The sequence below is a fragment of the Anopheles darlingi genome, chromosome 3 (genome assembly GCF_943734745.1).
Source record: "Anopheles darlingi chromosome 3, idAnoDarlMG_H_01, whole genome shotgun sequence".
NCBI lineage: Eukaryota > Metazoa > Arthropoda > Insecta > Diptera > Culicidae > Anopheles > Anopheles darlingi.
This window is the reverse complement of record NC_064875.1, coordinates 36,563,060-36,579,926: the sequence shown is the minus strand read 5'-3', so window position 1 is coordinate 36,579,926 and position 16,867 is coordinate 36,563,060. Positions and strand designations below refer to the sequence as shown.

General features: G+C 41.7%; 2 protein-coding genes across 10 annotated transcripts; one reads left to right on the top strand and one right to left on the bottom strand.

Moving 5' to 3' along the window:
• The first annotated feature begins 532 nt into the window (after positions 1-532).
• Positions 533-2,983, top strand: LOC125955142 (serine-threonine kinase receptor-associated protein). 2 transcript variants are annotated; one of them, XM_049686070.1, is made up of 3 exons: positions 533-842; positions 1,564-2,229; positions 2,301-2,983. In XM_049686070.1, the coding sequence occupies exons 1-3, from the start codon at positions 728-730 to the stop codon at positions 2,528-2,530; spliced, it is 1,011 nt and encodes a 336-aa protein (XP_049542027.1). In that variant the 5' UTR covers positions 533-727; the 3' UTR covers positions 2,531-2,983. The 2 variants fall into 2 exon arrangements, with proteins under 2 accessions (XP_049542027.1, XP_049542028.1); XM_049686071.1 differs by lacking the exon at positions 533-842 and adding an exon at positions 988-1,206.
• LOC125955135 (serine-rich adhesin for platelets-like) lies at positions 2,819-15,520 on the bottom strand. 8 transcript variants are annotated; one of them, XM_049686029.1, is made up of 15 exons: positions 15,351-15,520; positions 11,522-14,703; positions 11,236-11,434; positions 10,815-11,148; positions 10,611-10,734; positions 9,245-10,454; positions 9,056-9,181; positions 8,790-8,987; positions 8,103-8,724; positions 7,892-8,027; positions 7,540-7,817; positions 6,455-7,467; positions 5,861-6,163; positions 5,684-5,759; positions 2,819-5,521 (listed from the first exon to the last, which is right to left on the bottom strand). In XM_049686029.1, the coding sequence occupies exons 2-14, from the start codon at positions 14,459-14,461 to the stop codon at positions 5,686-5,688; spliced, it is 7,557 nt and encodes a 2,518-aa protein (XP_049541986.1). In that variant the 5' UTR covers positions 14,462-14,703; positions 15,351-15,520; the 3' UTR covers positions 2,819-5,521; positions 5,684-5,685. The 8 variants fall into 8 exon arrangements, with proteins under 8 accessions (XP_049541986.1, XP_049541985.1, XP_049541991.1 ...); XM_049686028.1 differs by having other exon boundaries at positions 2,819-5,484; XM_049686034.1 differs by having other exon boundaries at positions 2,819-5,759; positions 8,103-8,427; positions 8,536-8,724.
• Between the last annotated feature and the right edge of the window lie 1,347 nt (positions 15,521-16,867).

Sequence of the window (16,867 nt, the reverse complement as noted above, 5' to 3'; positions counted from 1 at the left end):
CAAACGGGAGGGCTCGCAATATGTTCTTTTTGTGGTTTACATCGATAGTGAGTGATCATTGCTAGTGTGTTCAATCCTTTTCTTCAAAAAAACGATTTTAATTTTCTCAACCCGTCCATGTAAACATATCGAAGCGTAATCGTTTTGGCATTAGCCGTGGCCACACGGGGCGAAAACCCTAGCGCAAACGAAAAAATTAATGCCAAAACGGGTTCGCTTAACCCTTACACGCTGTCAAACTTTTATACGTCCGCGGACTTTTTCGCTGAACCCTTGACGCTATCGAACGCTTTATTTACGAAAATGTAGGTTCTTTTCGTATTGTTTTTGCATTTTTAATATAAATATAACAGCAACAGCAACAATATCGCTAAAAACTGCAAAATTTATTCGGAAATCAACTTCAGCGGCCAAAACACAGATGAAAACAATACGTTTGACATTTCGGCATAAATTTTCGGGTTTTTACACCTGCCACACGAAGCGAAAACATTTTGGCATTAATGTGCAAATTTGCGCGCAAATTTTCGCCCCGTGTGGCCACGGCTATTCATGTGTAAATTTACGCATAAATTTACGGTTCATGTAGCACCACCTATATAATAAAAAGTCGTGAAAAGTTTGATTGAATTTTTAGTGCGTGTTCCGGGTTTATTTTCGTGCCTTCAATTGAGCTCGTGTACTACAAGTGATTTGTTTCAAAAGGAGTCCATACGAAACCTTCAACATGCCATCAATGAAGCAAATCCCCCTAACCTGCTCCGGTCATACAAGGCCTGTTGTGCACTTGGATTTTAGTGGCCTCACCGACTGTGGTTACTTTTTGATATCAGCATGTAAAGGTGAGTTTTACATCCTTAGCTGAAACAAAGTTATCCTTTAACTCCTAGCTACCCTGCTTCTTTTTACTGCCTTCACTCCTTCCCATCGATTCCGTCCTCCTTTTGAAGCCCACTCATGCAGTCCTTTGTTACAGCGTGTCATTGAGAATTCAAGGTATTTCCGCCAAGTTAGAGGAAGGGGTGGAATAAAATAGGGCCACCACGCGGACCACGCGGATCTTGTGGCGGCTTGTGTCCCGGAAGTTCTCGTCGTCTAAGTTCTTTCAATCGATACATGCTATTTCCCGGGAGCAATCATTTTAAATGCGGAAGTGTGCGCAAAGCACCCAGCTAACATCGAGCAACGCAGAGAGCACTGTTCAAGGCAATCACGACTGGATTACAAGTGTACCAATAGAAACTAGTTTCCGTACCGACGGTCGCATTTCTCGTGATATTTCTGTCTTGTCTTGTGTCTTCCTTTCATTATTTTCCTCGCAAGACGCTCGTGTTCAAAAAACGAGAGGCCCTTTTGTTGTCATTAGCCAACGTTTTGCAAACCGGTTTCTCCTCGATATTCAATGCCATCATTGCGAATGAATCGCTTCTGTTGCTGCTTGTTTCTTTTCCACCATATCACCAAATTGTCACCTTTGGTTTTATTTCGCATAGTTTGCCCTGGACTGAAACTAACCCATTCTATTTCGTTTACCACTTTCTAACCTTCGTTTTCTCTTCTCAGATGGTAAACCGATGCTACGAATGGGTGACACGGGAGATTGGGTCGGTACGTTCGAGGGACACAAAGGTGCCGTATGGGGCGTAGCCCTGAATGATCAGGCTACATTAGCCGCCTCCGGAGCGGCAGACTTTACCGGGAAAATATGGAATGCGGTCACTGGCGAGGAAGTCCACAGTTTGCAACACAATCACATCGTAAAAACGGTTGCTTTCAGTCGTGACAGTCAGTACTTGGTTACGGGTAGTAACGAAAAATTAGTGCGAGTATTTGATCTCAATACAGAGGGAATTGCGTTGGAATCGTTCACCGGGCATGCGGGAAGCGTAAAACGTGCGCTTTTCTGTCGCAATGAAAAATGTGTAATCAGCTGTGCCGATGACAAATCCTTGCGACTTTGGGATCGCAGCTCGGGGCAGGAAGCTACTCGCGTCGAATTCACAACGAATCCGAACGGGCTCGAGTTGTCCAAAGATGGTACAATTCTCACCGTAACCTACGGAACATGTATCGCGTTTTATGAAGCGGATACACTCCAGAAACTGAAAGAGATTTCCATTCCGACGCGCGTGGCTTCTGCGAGTTTGCATCCGGACAAGCAAATATTCGTTTGCGGTGGCGAGGATTTCAAAATGTACAAGTATGATTACATAACGGGCAATGAGATTGGTAAGTATTGTTTGCACAAAACATTGCGTCAACAAACATTTGTTTATTTTTTGTTACATTTTATTTTCAAGAATCTTTTAAAGGTCATTTTGGACCAGTTCATTCGGTAAGTTTCAGTCCAGACGGAGAGCTGTATGCTAGTGGTTCCGAAGATGGTACATTGCGTTTGTGGCAAACGACGGTAGGCAAAACCTATGGATTATGGAAGTGTTCGGAACCAACCGATTTAAATAACTCTGCAACAGCGACCTGCCCAACACCTACTTCACCAGCATCTGCTACACCTGTTACTGCCAACTGAAGAAAACGGGGAAATATATCGACGGCATGCGGGCAGCAGCTCTGGAACAGGTCCATATTTCGTGGGGTCACTAACTGCAATTAAAACATTTTCTGGGCTATAACAACCGGGAAACGGGTGAACTACTGAATATGGCCTGTGACTTCTATTTTAATCTCTCCTCAACATTCTTCTAACTTGACATCGTAACTTCATAAATGGGAAATTGGTCATTCCACAAGACTGGAATCGTTGGATATCGGTTGATTTAAGTAGCCATTCTTTGTCAAAAACAGTGCCTGGAGGACAGGTCCCATGACCCTCGAAAAAAAATCTTACATCGCTCAGAACGATAATGCGACGAGGTGTAAGCCGTTACCGATGCTATTATTTATTTTTCGAAAGAATGTTTGGAACCAATGTTTTTTTATTGTAACAAAATAAACAAAATGTAAAAAATTATCATATACTGTACACCTGTTTTGAACTTGTTTATTATTTTTCTTTAAACCTGCACCAATCTGCAAGGGTTGAATTTTCATACGCCATTAATTTTGATAAAATAAATAATCTAGACTTTTTGCAGAATTGTCAACATAATTAATTTTAACGGAAATATACTAAACCTAAGCAGAGTGCCTGTGTTTCGGCTTACGCACGGATTGTTTTAGACTGTTGAGAAACATTTTTCTAATCAAATCTTCGGAACTTTTAAGAGCCTATGCATCAACTATTCGCGTCAAAGCAAAGACCCAGTTTTGACCATTTTTGTGGAGGATTCAACTTTTTTTGTTCTAAATTTAATATCAAACTAGAACTGGCATCCTGGGGTGCCCTTAACCCACATGGGTTTCAATAACTTTCGTATTATATAGTTGGAGACATAGTTGAGATTGAAAAAAAGAAGAAAAATCGATAATTATTACGACGATGGTATGTTAAATGCGGCATGCGAATAAAAAGACCACAGCATTTTGCAATTATAATGGTTTATTAAACTTGTTGTGCTGTATTTGCCCAGTTAGTTCTTGTTATTTTTTTCAGATTGTTTTTTTTGCAACACTGGGAATGTACTCTGGTATAGAACGTACGCGTATATTCTTTATTATAATATAGGAGAGGATAGAGGAAGAGAGAGAGAGAGAGAGGGAGGGAGAGAGAGAGAGAGAGAGAGAGAGAGAGAGAGAGATTGTATGCATTTTTGTTTTTACAACACGGATTTTGTTCGTAAATGAACATATCCATCTTATTTCAGATATAGCATATTTCATTTCCTTCATCAGTTTACGTCTATGCCCTACGTCTACTATACGCTTTATTCTCGCTTTATAATTATGATTATTATTGTTACAATTAATCGTTTCATGATAATAATGATTCATTAAGATTTTTTACATACGCTTTGTTGATTCGGTTAGTTCGCTAATAACTGGGAGTGCGTTACTTCACGCGAATATGTTTGTTAGCACTTCCGTCGACAAAGCAATTTTTAACAATGTATTTTCACTCATACGCCCTTAAATTCCAATCGATTTTTTTTCCATTTGCATAACGCCGATCTGTTCATAATGGGCTGTATCGTTTTCAACTGTGATCAGATAAGTGACGTGGCGTATGGTAGGTAGCGAATCTAAAAATCGATAAAAAAACGATACAACAAACTTTTCAAAATTTACAAAAATACACAAATTTCGTCTCGCATCTCTCGAGTAACGTTGATACCTTATGAAACATCACGAAGAGGTTAAAAATTATATTCATCACTGACAAAAAAAAATACATATCAAACGAAGAAGACCACAGCCGCGTATATGGTGGAAAATGCGGCTTAGTAATCAATAAAATTTGAAATCGTTTAATCTTCAGAAAAATAATAATTTCTACATTTTTTAAATATTGTATTACGTTGTACGGATGTACAATTTACATTATCTTTTTTAAAAAGGGTAACGTCTCTTTCTTTACATCCTTGATTCAAACTACCCAGTCTTCTCCGAATTACCACTGTTTGAGCATGGAAAACTGAGACATCATTCTTTGATCTTACGGAATCTTTTAAACAACTTGCCTCCATTTTTCGAGTGACTTCCATTGTGTATCGAATTGCCTTGCCTCATATTGTAGAATACAATGTGATTCTTTATGTCAGCACCTTAACTGATATATTCGTAGCGATTCTTCAACTTATCGTATCGTTGGAGCTATGGTCAAATCACAAAACCGGAATTGCTTCTATGTTCTAAATTATCTTATTCGACACTTAAGTTGCATATATTTTACATTGAATGATTCTTAACTTACGATGTTTGCTCCCATGGCCTGCTCTTTTCTTATGCTTTTGGATTTTAAGGGTACCGTATTATATACTTTTTACAAAGATATACATTCCAACGGTTATTTTGTTCAGTTTGCGCGTTAGTACTGCCCTTGTGAAGCTTTTTTATTACAAAAATATTTAACAATTGCGCAATTTTGTTGAAATGAACCTGAAAAGCGTCATGCGGGACAGAAGCTAACATGTTAACCGCATTACTAATTCGAACAAATCAAGCGCTGTTACATGGCTTTTCTACAATGTACCCCGAAATAGATCTAAAATATACCCGATACTCTTTTTCAGTAATAAGATGGGTACCTAACGTCCACACATTTTCTATTTTGCTACAGATTTTTTTTTGTCTGTACATTTTCTTGTTATCTCGACGCGTCTAATATAAACAGGAATATCACCTTGTTTATGGAAGTTACATTTTTACTCCTCACAAACCGTAACTGTGGTTTTCGGCCTGTAATTTTGTAACACTGATGATGATGACGTGATGGTGACAACGTTACGAGCTACTTGCATTAGACTAATTACTTGCAGCATTTATTTTAAGATATCTGACAAGAGTTCTGACGACGACTTCCGAAGTTTGTCATTTGTCTTGGCACTGTTCTAGCCACTTAATATTTCATTCGGTTATGTTGTAGTCCTGCAAGGGTATGGCGAGATGAACATTGAGAAGGGCTCTGTATAATCGCAAAGAATATCATATTACAGCAAATTAAAACATATTTCCAGCGCATCATCTAAATTGTAAGTACATAGTACGTTCTAATATCACACAAACGCCAAACATAAAGCAAAAAGCTCTGTTTAATTAACATATAAAATTCCATAATAATATTTACTTTCATTTTGCTGTTGGTCCGGTTTGGAATGGACTTAGCACAGTAACAGCAGTGGCTTGGGGGCTCGCTAAAACTGCTATATAATAAAAAAAGAGAAACGGATTTGAATTGTCCATGTAACCAACCATGTTAATGGAATGCAACCTCAACACAGAAACTTTTCATTCAGATACTCACCACCATAAGGAGCCTGAAACATAGGATAACCAAGGCCAACGTGTGTGTGGTGATGTGTGTGAACATGTCGTTGCGGTGGCGGACTTCTCACATTGTTGTTGCCACTACCAGTCATTGATTGGCCACTTGTTGCCGATGGCTGTTGTTGTTGTGAGTTAACGCCGCTTGTATTACCCTGATGATCCATGTTATGTGCGCATTCTTTAGCGCCACTTCCACCGCTGCTACTAATACCTGTCGAACTATTGTTTACGCCACCACCGCTACCGTTACTACCTTGGCCATTATTAGTCACGGACGATCCTGGAAAATTTTATAGAAGAAAAAAGGATACATATAAGATTTTAACACTAATGACCCGTATAACAAAAGCCTCTGAAATTGACCTATTTGTTTTGTTTAACAGGCCGTAAAAAAGCCATCAACAGGCTTGTATGGTTACTTGCCCGTATGCGGTCGTTAAACATTAACAGGTTATTTTCAGGGCCTTTTGTCATTCATGGAACCACCGTTAGCTATGTGCTTTAAAGACAAAACCCGGGCAAAAATGATTTTGTTTTTTTAGTTGCTTATCATATTGCCTTCATCCATTACCTTGCATAAGGGTTCCTGCAGAATTAAGAGGTTGCTGCTGTGATGATGTTTGCTGCAATGGGGGTAGTCCACTGCCACTACCATTACCACCTCCACCATTACTACCATTTCCGCTACCACCACCCACCCCACTAACACCACCGCCACAACCAACACTGCCAACAACGCCAGCACCCCCACCCCCGCTACCAGTGGAATTAGACGATGAATTCTGTTGTTGCTGTGCAACAGCAACAGATTGCTGTTGCTGCAATGACAACCCAGTGCTACTATTGTTTGGCGGAGGAATGCATAAATTAGGATTTTGGCAGCTTGGTTGCTGGGAGAGATTGGAATTGGATACGCTTACTTTGACGGTGCTGCTGTTGGGACTTTTTAGTGCTCGCTCACCTAACTCGTGAATCTTATGGGAGTTGTAGTATTGGTTGGCATGGTGCTGCAAAAGGTCCAAGGCCTTTGTACTTTGGTTCCGCGAAAGATCCTCTGGTGGATGGTTAAAACGAGGAATTTGCAAGTGATACGGTGGCGCATTATAGGGTGCTGTGGAAACCAGCATTTGTCGGTACATCTGGTGGCTGGGATCGAAACCAAACGGAGCTGCGCTCATGTACAACGATGGAGAATAATATTGTGACGTGGGCGGTGGCGGTGGTCCCTGAGTTTCCATTGTTGGTTTCTGACCTTCTTGCTTGACCTTTACATTAGTCTCTTTTTCATCTTGTTGCAACTTTATGCTGCTACCATCCGAAGATTTCCCCATGCCTTTGACGGACGAGGACGAGGTACTTTGCAGAGACGAGGAAGAAGATTTCGAACTCTTCCCACTTGACTGACTTACTGCCAGCATAGACTGTCCATGTAAACTAAGTTGCTGTTGTTGAGATTGAGTCGTATGTGATGACGGAGAATGTGGTTCTTCCTTTGGGTTAAGACCTGTTGCTATCGGATGTCCGGATGACGTCCCATTACCACCACCTGATGAAACGCGCCGTTGGTCGGAATAACTGAATAATCTATCCAAACAAATTACAACAAAACGATAATGAGACCCAAATAGATGCTATCTACATTTTGTCCATACATACCTCCGCAAATCTTCATCTCTAGTGGACATATGCGACGCAGGGCCTGGTGGCGGTGCACCAGTCGGGGATGTTGCGTTTAAACCGTGGCGCTGAAATATATTACCATAAGGTCCTAGTGATTGTGGTGGTAAGGGAGGGGGTGGTTGTGGCGAGTTTAGGCTCGTTAACGAATGTTCCTTCGTAAGCAATCCGGTGCCCTGATGTGTACCAACGCTTAGCCCTGGCTCAGTCTTAATATCTTTTAATGATTCGGATTTGATTATTTTAGTTGCCATTCCCTGAAAAGTAGCCAAAATGAACTTATCCTCTCGATGTTCCTTAAGAACCAACTTTGTATATGGCTTTCACTTACTTGTGTGCCTTGGCTCTCCTTGAATCGTTCCTCTTTCACGCTGCCAATCGAGTTATGTTTTGATTCTTCTGTCATTGCTGATATTGAGCCATAGCCGGAATCCAGACCTGGATAACTATAGCCTGACGCTACATAGCTGTAATAATTTGCAATTATGATAGGAAATGTTAAAGAATATAAACATGAATGATATTGTGTATTTTTCACTGACCCATATGGATAATAATGCTGTAGCACTTTACTTCCAGGAGGTGTTGATAGAGGACCAGAACTCAAAATAGTGACATCTTTGATGTCTCCTTGATGTTGCATTCCCACCACCGAAGAATTTATCGCTATACTTCGGGGAACCTCCGTGTTGGGCGTTGTGCTTCCCGGCGTCAATGTTGGTGGTGCGGACGCCGAAGACGCAATTTGTGGTTGATGCGATGAAAGTTGCGACGAACAACCAACACTAGGTTTATTGATAAGATCCAGAGGAGGTTCCTTGTTTTTACTATATTCAATTGCGCCACTGGATGATGCTGTTCCTGGACCTGCAATACTCGTCGGAATGTTGTGCGATACTACCGTACTAATCGTCGTCGAAGGCGGAGCAGGAGGTCTACCTGAACCTAGATCTGGTGCCGTTTGAAAATACGAACCTCCTACTGTAGGTGGTTGGTGGTGCGGCAACCCAGAATAAAAAGGATATAGACCGTATCCCGCCAGTTGTCCTAACGGACCAACTGCTGTTGAAGTGCTGTTTGCTGCATTGTTTACACCATTACCTGGCAGTTCATTTGATTTTCGCGTGACGGATGTGTCAGCTACGTGAGATCCTTTAGATTTTTCTGTCATAATAAACAACAATTAAAGAGATGTCGTAAAGCAAATACAAAAGTATAATATAACATACCACTTCCTTCTCCACTGTTGACAGGCATTTCGGTCAAGTCCGTGACTGGTGTGGAATCATCACTGATATCACTGTAAGCTGGACTTTGTACATCTTCTGTACGATTATTTGCCGATGAGGTCATTGCATCATACTCAGAGGGACCGGGTGACTTCCGTATCTTCTTTTGCTTCACATAATTGCTCGGAGTTTTTGTAGCTGAAATAGGATTTCAGATATTGCTTTCTATTTTGCTTGTTTTCTATCTGCAGACTATATGTTCTCACCGTCACCGGCAGTAGAAACCGAGAGTAGTGTTGCCACGCTAGTTGATCTACTATTTGAGGCCGTGCCAATTCCCAACTTTGCAGAAACATCCGCCTCATCTGAAAGTTGAACAATAATGCAAGAACCTTCAATAATGTATGTTTAAATGAATTATATAGAAAGCGAAAGAAATAAAGGAAGCTTCTCACCATTCAAGGATATCGTTCCCATATTTGTATCCACGGCTGCATTGCTATCGATACTATCATTCACTTCAGATGGATCCTTTTTTGTACCTGACTGATCCGCAGAGGTATGGGGTTGTTGGGATAAAATGCCTCCTATCGTGTTAGCGACGGCATTCTCACCATCATTTAAGCTTGGTGAGGTGTGACAGGCAGCTTGTGCCGTTGTAACCAACATTGTTTGCGAAGATTTCGATCCTATGCTTTGTTGTGGCAATTGACTAGACGAAGTTGAAATGCCTGAAGCAGTACCAGATTGCACTGTTGATACAATTACAGCCGAGCTAACAGCAATAGGATTTTGGTCGCCAGCTATCGTTGTTGTGGTTGATAAAGCAACTACCAACTCATTGTTACTGGAAACCGCTAGCGCACTTGTTTCTGGGTTTGACAAAAGGTTATCGGTCGGTAGATTTGACTGAGATCCACTGCACGTTCCCACTGCTGCTCCAAGTTGAGAAATAACTGGCAGCGACGGTGGCGTTTTAGTCGGTTGAGGTGACTCTGGAGCCTGCATAGAATCTTCATCCATCGATGATGCGCTGCCTCCGTGCGCGTGACTTTGGTGGTACTTTAAACCGTTTGCATGCTTGTATTTTTTGCTGCAATCTTGCTCAGGACATTCTAAAAGAACTGGTGAAATAGCACATGGCGACGTACTGACTTTGCTTTTCTTGCCGACAGGATTTCCTGCACCACCAACATTAACATTGATTCCTACTACAGAACTAGCAATGGCATACTGAGTTCCGCTAGTCATCATCCCATCTCCGCAGCCACCGTTGTTTAAACCAGCATTCATAACTTTATCGGAGGAATTTCCAGTACTCAAATTTGTAGGGTTTATCACATTGTTTCCAATAGAAGCATTGCTACTAACAGCAAGGCTTCCGCCACCAATTACAAATCCAGCTCCCGAGCTACCATTACCAGCAGCATGCGCAGATGGAGATTCGTCTTTTGATTTGCGTTTCTCTGCTCGCGGTGGTAGGAACGCTATCGGCGACGTTGAAGGAGTATTGTTAGGCCCAATGGTTGGGGTACAGCTGACATTGGTTGGAGTAAGCACATTAGCACCTGCAGTTCCAGGTTGAAGTTTTGCTGAATTCGTTTCTATAACCCCTCCACGGCCCCCTCGACCCTTGGAGCCTCCATTTCTCAGTTTGCTGTGCATCTGGAAATAGCAGTAAATAGGAAGAAAGTTTATAGTATGAACACAATAATGCATCCCTTATGTAACTGCATGCATTTGTAAAAAACAAGATGTGTTTGGCAGACGAGAATAGATATAATTGTTAAAATAACTTTTATTAAATAGTAGCTTACATACCGAACTTCTAGTTTCCGTAAAATTGCTAAGATCGTTTGATGGCAGTAATGCACTGCTTCTGCCTCGTTTGCCACGGCCTTTCGGTGTCCTCGAATCTAATTCCTCCGTTGGAGAGTCACAAAATCTAATGTCGAAATACAAAACAACCAAACAAGTTATCTGTTTCTTATCAATACAGTTAGTTTTTAGCATTTCTTTGCTAACCTTGGTGGTGCCCAGTCATGTTTGGTACAGTCGATAAGCGTACCAACGTAGGTTTTCCCTCGCCAGGTCACATTTACAACCAAAACGCCACCTTCCGTTTCATGCCATACGATGCCTTCAAGCGTTACTGAAGTACCCGGTTCACAGGGTCCCAAACAGTCTGGTTCTGTGATGGTTCCGACTGATGTTCCCACGCAAACGTCTACCATGTCCTTTCGATCTCCTTTATGACGTTTGGCGGGTGGTGGGCTGGAACCATACATCTTACCATCCTGTGTATGTAAACCAGGGCTAACTGATGTTCCGACACTTGACAAGAGCGTTCCAGAAGAAACTGAGTCAGATAAAACAACCAAAGTATATAGTAAGTAAAAGCGCAACTGCATAACCTTTTGCGGAAGGCCGTTGTACAAATGATTACCTATCATGTTACTGCTATTGGCCTTATTCGTATTTACATCGCCAATACCCTGTAATGAATTTTGCAGATGTACCTTAGAGACCATCGAACTTGTGGAATAATTACTATTTCCACCGGCAATGCCTATTAAACTGTTACTGTTTACACTTGATGAGATGGTGTTTTGTGAGGAAATGGCGGAAGATGTAATGTTTATCGTCTGAAAATGAAGGAAATTGTTGAATAAGAAACTCATTTTTCCAATTTTACGGTATTTTCTATGCTTCGTTTTTTGAACGAATGTTACCTTGCACACATCTTTAACGTACAATGGTGACCCGGATGCATTGAGAGTATTATTATTACTGTTGACTATACTAGAAGCAACAGATGATCCAACAGAAGTCATTACTGTACTATTACTGTTACCACCTGTGCCACACCCTATCTTGCCTAATCTTTGCGTCGCTATGATCGTTGTATCCTCGCTTGGTCCACTCTCTTCACCAAACGTGCTCTTTAAGTAAATGCAAGATGTGTTGGAACAAGGTGTTTGCTGTTGCTGGACAAGACCATTCGCTTGACTATAAGAGGAGCAGGTGCAACTGCTACTACTAATGGAGGAGGAACGATTGATCTTGTCACTAGAACCACTATCCTCTGTGATGCCACTGTGATGTTGGTGGTGGTGATGATGATGCTGGTGTGGTTGCTGCTGCGGCCGCGGCTGCTGTAGATGTGACTGCGTTTGCGGTTGCTGCTGTTGCTGCGGAGGTTGCTGCGGAGGTTGCTGGTCCTGTTGCTGTTCCTTTTGCTGTTGCTGTTGCTGTTGCTGTTGCTGTTGTTGTTGCTGTTGCTGCTGCTGCTGTTGCTGTTCCTTTTGATTCTTCTGCTGCTGCTGCTGCTGCTGCTGCTGCTGCTGTTGCTGCTGCTGTTGTTGCTGCTGCTGTTGGTGCTGCTGCTGCTGATGCTGTTCCTGTTGTTGCTGCTTTTCCTGTTGTTGCTGCTGTTCGTGTTGTTGCTGCTGCTGTTTTTGTTGTTGTTTTTGCTGCTGCTGCTCTTGTTGTTGTTTTTGCTGCTGCTGCTGCTCTTGTTGTTGATGCTGTTGCTGTTGTTGTTGTTGCTGCTGTTGTTGATATTGCTGCTGCTGTTGCGATAGGTGTTGCTGTGGCTGTTGCTGGTGTTGTTGTTGCTGCTGCTGCTGTGGTACCAGTTCACTTTTATCCCGCTGATTGTGATGTGTAGTCTTATCTTTACCTTTATCTCTCCGGTGACTACTGCTACTGCGTTTATTGGAGGTTTGGAGTTGGGATTGCTGTTGTGAACTATGCATGCTCGAGCAATGAATCGGTTGCTGCTGATTAGCATTGTTCTGACCGATTGTATTAATGGTGCTGTTAGCGTTGGCAGTATTGCTGGTAGATTGAGATGAATGCTTTTTACTGTTGTTACCGTTACTATTGTTTGTTCCAACTATGCAGCTGTTACTATTTGTACTGATATTGCAGTTGGCGACAGTATTACTGCTAACAGTTATGGTTCCAGAATTACCAATATTTCCATTTGCATTGTTGTTGCAATTTACACTTTGTCCAGTAACCATTGTACCACCTCCTATCCCTAGCAAGTGGGTTGTATTTGTAGCGGGGCTGGCGGTTGTATTCGTAACTGCAATATTACTGATTATGCTACTGCCAGTATTACTGCTGCTGTTATTAGTTGTGTTGAGAACAGCAGGCATACTCGCATTATCAGCAGCTTTTACTGAGTGTGTTACGGCAACTGTTGTGGCACTAACATTCATGTTCGCAACAACAATGCTTTGAGATGATTGCGTTGTGCTCGACGATGTAGTCGTCACGCCGCTAGTTGCGGTAGTTTGCGACGATAACGCATTTCCCAAAACCGAACTGGCGCTGGAAATCGAACATACACTGCTACAAGTCAGGGTGGCAGTGGTTGGAGTCGTTCCATTCTGATCAGACTTAACGATTTCATGCTTTGCTTCGGATGTTTTCGTTCCCGGCTTGGTACGTTTTATCTTCATCTTTAATCCTTTATCCAGTGTTGCTTGATGATCAACAGACAATTTCGTCGTTGATTTACTCGAACTGCTTGTAGTCGAAGACATTGTGACAATGGTACTACAGAGCGTAATTTCGTTGCTAGTTTTGGGTTGGATCGTTCCGGAGACTTTATCGCGAACGCTTCCGCTGGAGAATGTATGCTGTTCAATGCCAGAGTTAGCGTTAGGCACTTCCTTCCTACTATCTAACTGGTTTGTTGTCAAAACTAATTGCGACAAGCAGGATTCGGTATTTACGTTACTGTCACTAGTACGACAATCAGCTTTTGTTACTGTCGTTGGACTGTTGCTAACGGGCCGTTGAGTTGTCTTAAATAATGAATCTTCTTCACTTTTTTCGCTAGACAATAGATGCTTATGTCGATGATGGTGGCTTTGATGTTTATGACGGTGATGATGCCCTTTAGAACTGCTGGTATTTGCATCAACAGAACTAGTCACAATATGTCCGTCCTCTGAAAGTGAATGTTCAGCAGTCAAGTTACTAATAGTGTCGTCAAAGGATGCCCGAAAATGGTTAGTATTTTTGGTTGTGCTTCTAACATTCGGGATGTCGGAACATCCTGGCACTGCGTCTTCAGCTAGCTGTAGTCCACCAGCACCCACAGACGTCTGTATGCTTTTAGAAACTACTTTTTCGATAACTTGCTGCTGTGTCTGATTCAAATGGATGTATTGTTGCTGCTGCTGAAGTTGATTTAAACCAGTTTTTTCAATATCGGCGTCTAGATCTATTATCAGATCACTAATGCCTACATCCCATTCGTTGTCGTCATCAAAGTTGGAATCTTTTATGTCACTGATGGCTGCTGATGGAGGTAAGATCGCGCCAATCCTTGTATCAGAATCCTTGTATTTTTCCGGCAATGTCTTTACAAGCACGATTGATGTCGCTGCCGATCGATGAGGTTGCTGAATTGTTGTATGTAGCTGGTTATTCCTACTTCCTGCAACTGATGCGTTGTCGGAATGGCAAAAACTGTTCTTGATGCTCTTACTCTCACTTTTTGCTGCAAGGATTGTCTCACTGCTGCCAATGTCGCTGACACTGATTTTGCATAGATCTCTTTCGTTTTTAGTATCAGCTACTTGTTTCATGAAGACCACCTTGGTTTGATGGTGGCTGCTGTTGTTTGCCTCGTTGCGTTTCATTGAATCCATGCAGCGAAAAAAAGCGGGGCCTCCGCCACTTGGGGGCCCATCAAACTTTGACTCCGGGTTTCTTTAAAATAGTGCACGCCTAGTACGAATGCTGGACATGGATTCTCGAAGACGGACAAGCGATTGAAGTAGTCTCGAGGATAGTTCTGCTTATTCTTGTAGGATTGTGAGTTTATTTTCGATTCAAGCACATTTTCATTCGTAAAGGGCCACGGCCCTTGGGCCAGCAATACCATTTTAATCTGCAAAACGAAGAATAAAAAGGCGGATGAAACGGATGATTTTTCACCAAAAATTACGCATTTTTCAGACACAAATTCACAAATTGATCAAAAATCGTAGAACTTTCGCAGTTTTTGCCCTTGTTTGTTGTCGCCGGAAGGGTGAAGGGGTGAGGGGGGATGGGGCGAAGTGAGATTACTTTGCCCGAAGATAGCCGAAGCGTTTTTTTGCTCGAATGAACACGCTCCTGCCTTGATGAACCCACTTCACTTCCCCTCACACACACCATGAACGCCATGAAAACACACACACACACACACACACGCACGCGCGCACACACACACACACACACAAGATGGACACTTTTCGAATAATTTTTAATTTTTCATAATAATTTCGCCTAATTTCGTCCAAGAGACAAACACAAAATTATTATGCTAAAGGTCTTTGGGCCCGGCGATTTCTTTTGGGCCCGGAACATAAACAGGGGACCTTAACCGAGTAGATAATCGGCACATCACAAAGCAGAACCAAAGCACAAATTTCAATCCACAAATTTCAATTTTCTCGATCAATAAAAGTCGCAGAATGACGCGTCCTTAATGTTGTAAGTCGTGAAATCGACTCCACGTTGGAGTTGTTAATGAAAAATGCACTTTTTGTTTACTTCTGGAACTATTTTATCACATTTCCTGCACGTTTTTCGATGAAATTCTTAATTTCAAATAGTCGCCCGGGAAGGTGTTTTGTTTTCCCTGGAGAAAAATGCGAGTTTTCCACGATTTTCCCAACTTTAGGGCCTTTTTCCGGCGAGGCGTCAGTTTCGTGTTCAATTTTTTTCAGGTTTGCCCCCCTCCCCCGACACCCGACGTCACCAGCAAAAATTCATCGGACGAAAATGAACTCGAAAATGAAACAAAATGGCGCCACTTGTCTTCATTTGTGCGCCATTTTTCTTCATTTTTATTTCGTTTGTGTTCAGTTTTATTTCGTCTGTGTTCATGTTTATTTCGTTCGTTGTATCGTTTATATCGTTTCAAAGCTCACCAAAGTCACCACAAAAAACTCGTAGGAACTCACCAAACTCACCAGACCCTCTTTTTTAGAAAAAAAGTTGAAAGTAGACTTTTCCGGCCCGAAAGTGGAGTTTTGAAATTTTAAAGCAGAGTTTTGGGGCCTGAAAGAAGAGTTTTGAAAAGATTGCGGAAAATTCGCGATTTCGCGTTTTCAGCCGGGAAAACCCATAGTGACAGTTAGTTTTGAAGTAAATTTGAAGAAAGTCGACCCGGAAAAACAAAGTTACTCTTAATGAATGGGCACGTGTTCCTTCCAAATATCCTGAGCAGAGCCAATAAAAGGATCTTCGAAGCTCGTCTTTTTAACTAATTTAAGGTCAGCGATGCGGAAAAATTTATTGATAAAAATACTACAAAACTAATTATTTAACTAACTAATAAATTTTTTAACTGTTTTTTCCATTTTTTTTTCTTTGAGTCAGTTTAGTAGGACAAAAGCGTACTTTTGTCCTGGAACAAAAGTGCGACTTTATCCCTTGTTGAATTCTTGTTCTTCTTTTTCTGGTTAAACCAAAACACAGGAAAATTTTCCGCGTTTTTCGTGAGGTTTCGTGCGATCCAGAGATCTTAGAGTCAAGTTTGCAATACCCGCCGTCGTTCCCGTCGAAAAAGAAGCTTGGAAAACCGTAGAAAAAGCACAAAACCGGAGCGCGAAGAAAAACCAGAGTCTTTTTTCTAGTCTCCAGCTATAGTCTTTTGATGACCCTTTTTGGCCGGTTCCTCCAGAGATGATACCCTTTTTGTGGGCCTTGCATTTTGAGGTTATCCAAAACGAACTTGACCTTGAATGATCAGCTGATGGACGCCAAATTGGAGGACCAATCAGAAATCAGAATCAGAAAAGCCGATTCTTTTTCCGAAAAGCTTAAATTTTTTGGGTTTTATTTTCTTTAAAAAAAGGTATATATTTTATTACTTAAACTAAAATAAACCTTTCCATATAAATTTCATGGAAATAAATTAATTTTTATTTATAATATAAATTTCCCCAAAAAGACCGGGCTGAAACCCCGAAAACGGATCCTAAATCCTTTTTCTGGCGTCGCTCCATCTCGATTTAGGTCTACCACGCCCTCTCTGTCCATCCGGAAGGCCTAAGAAGACTTTA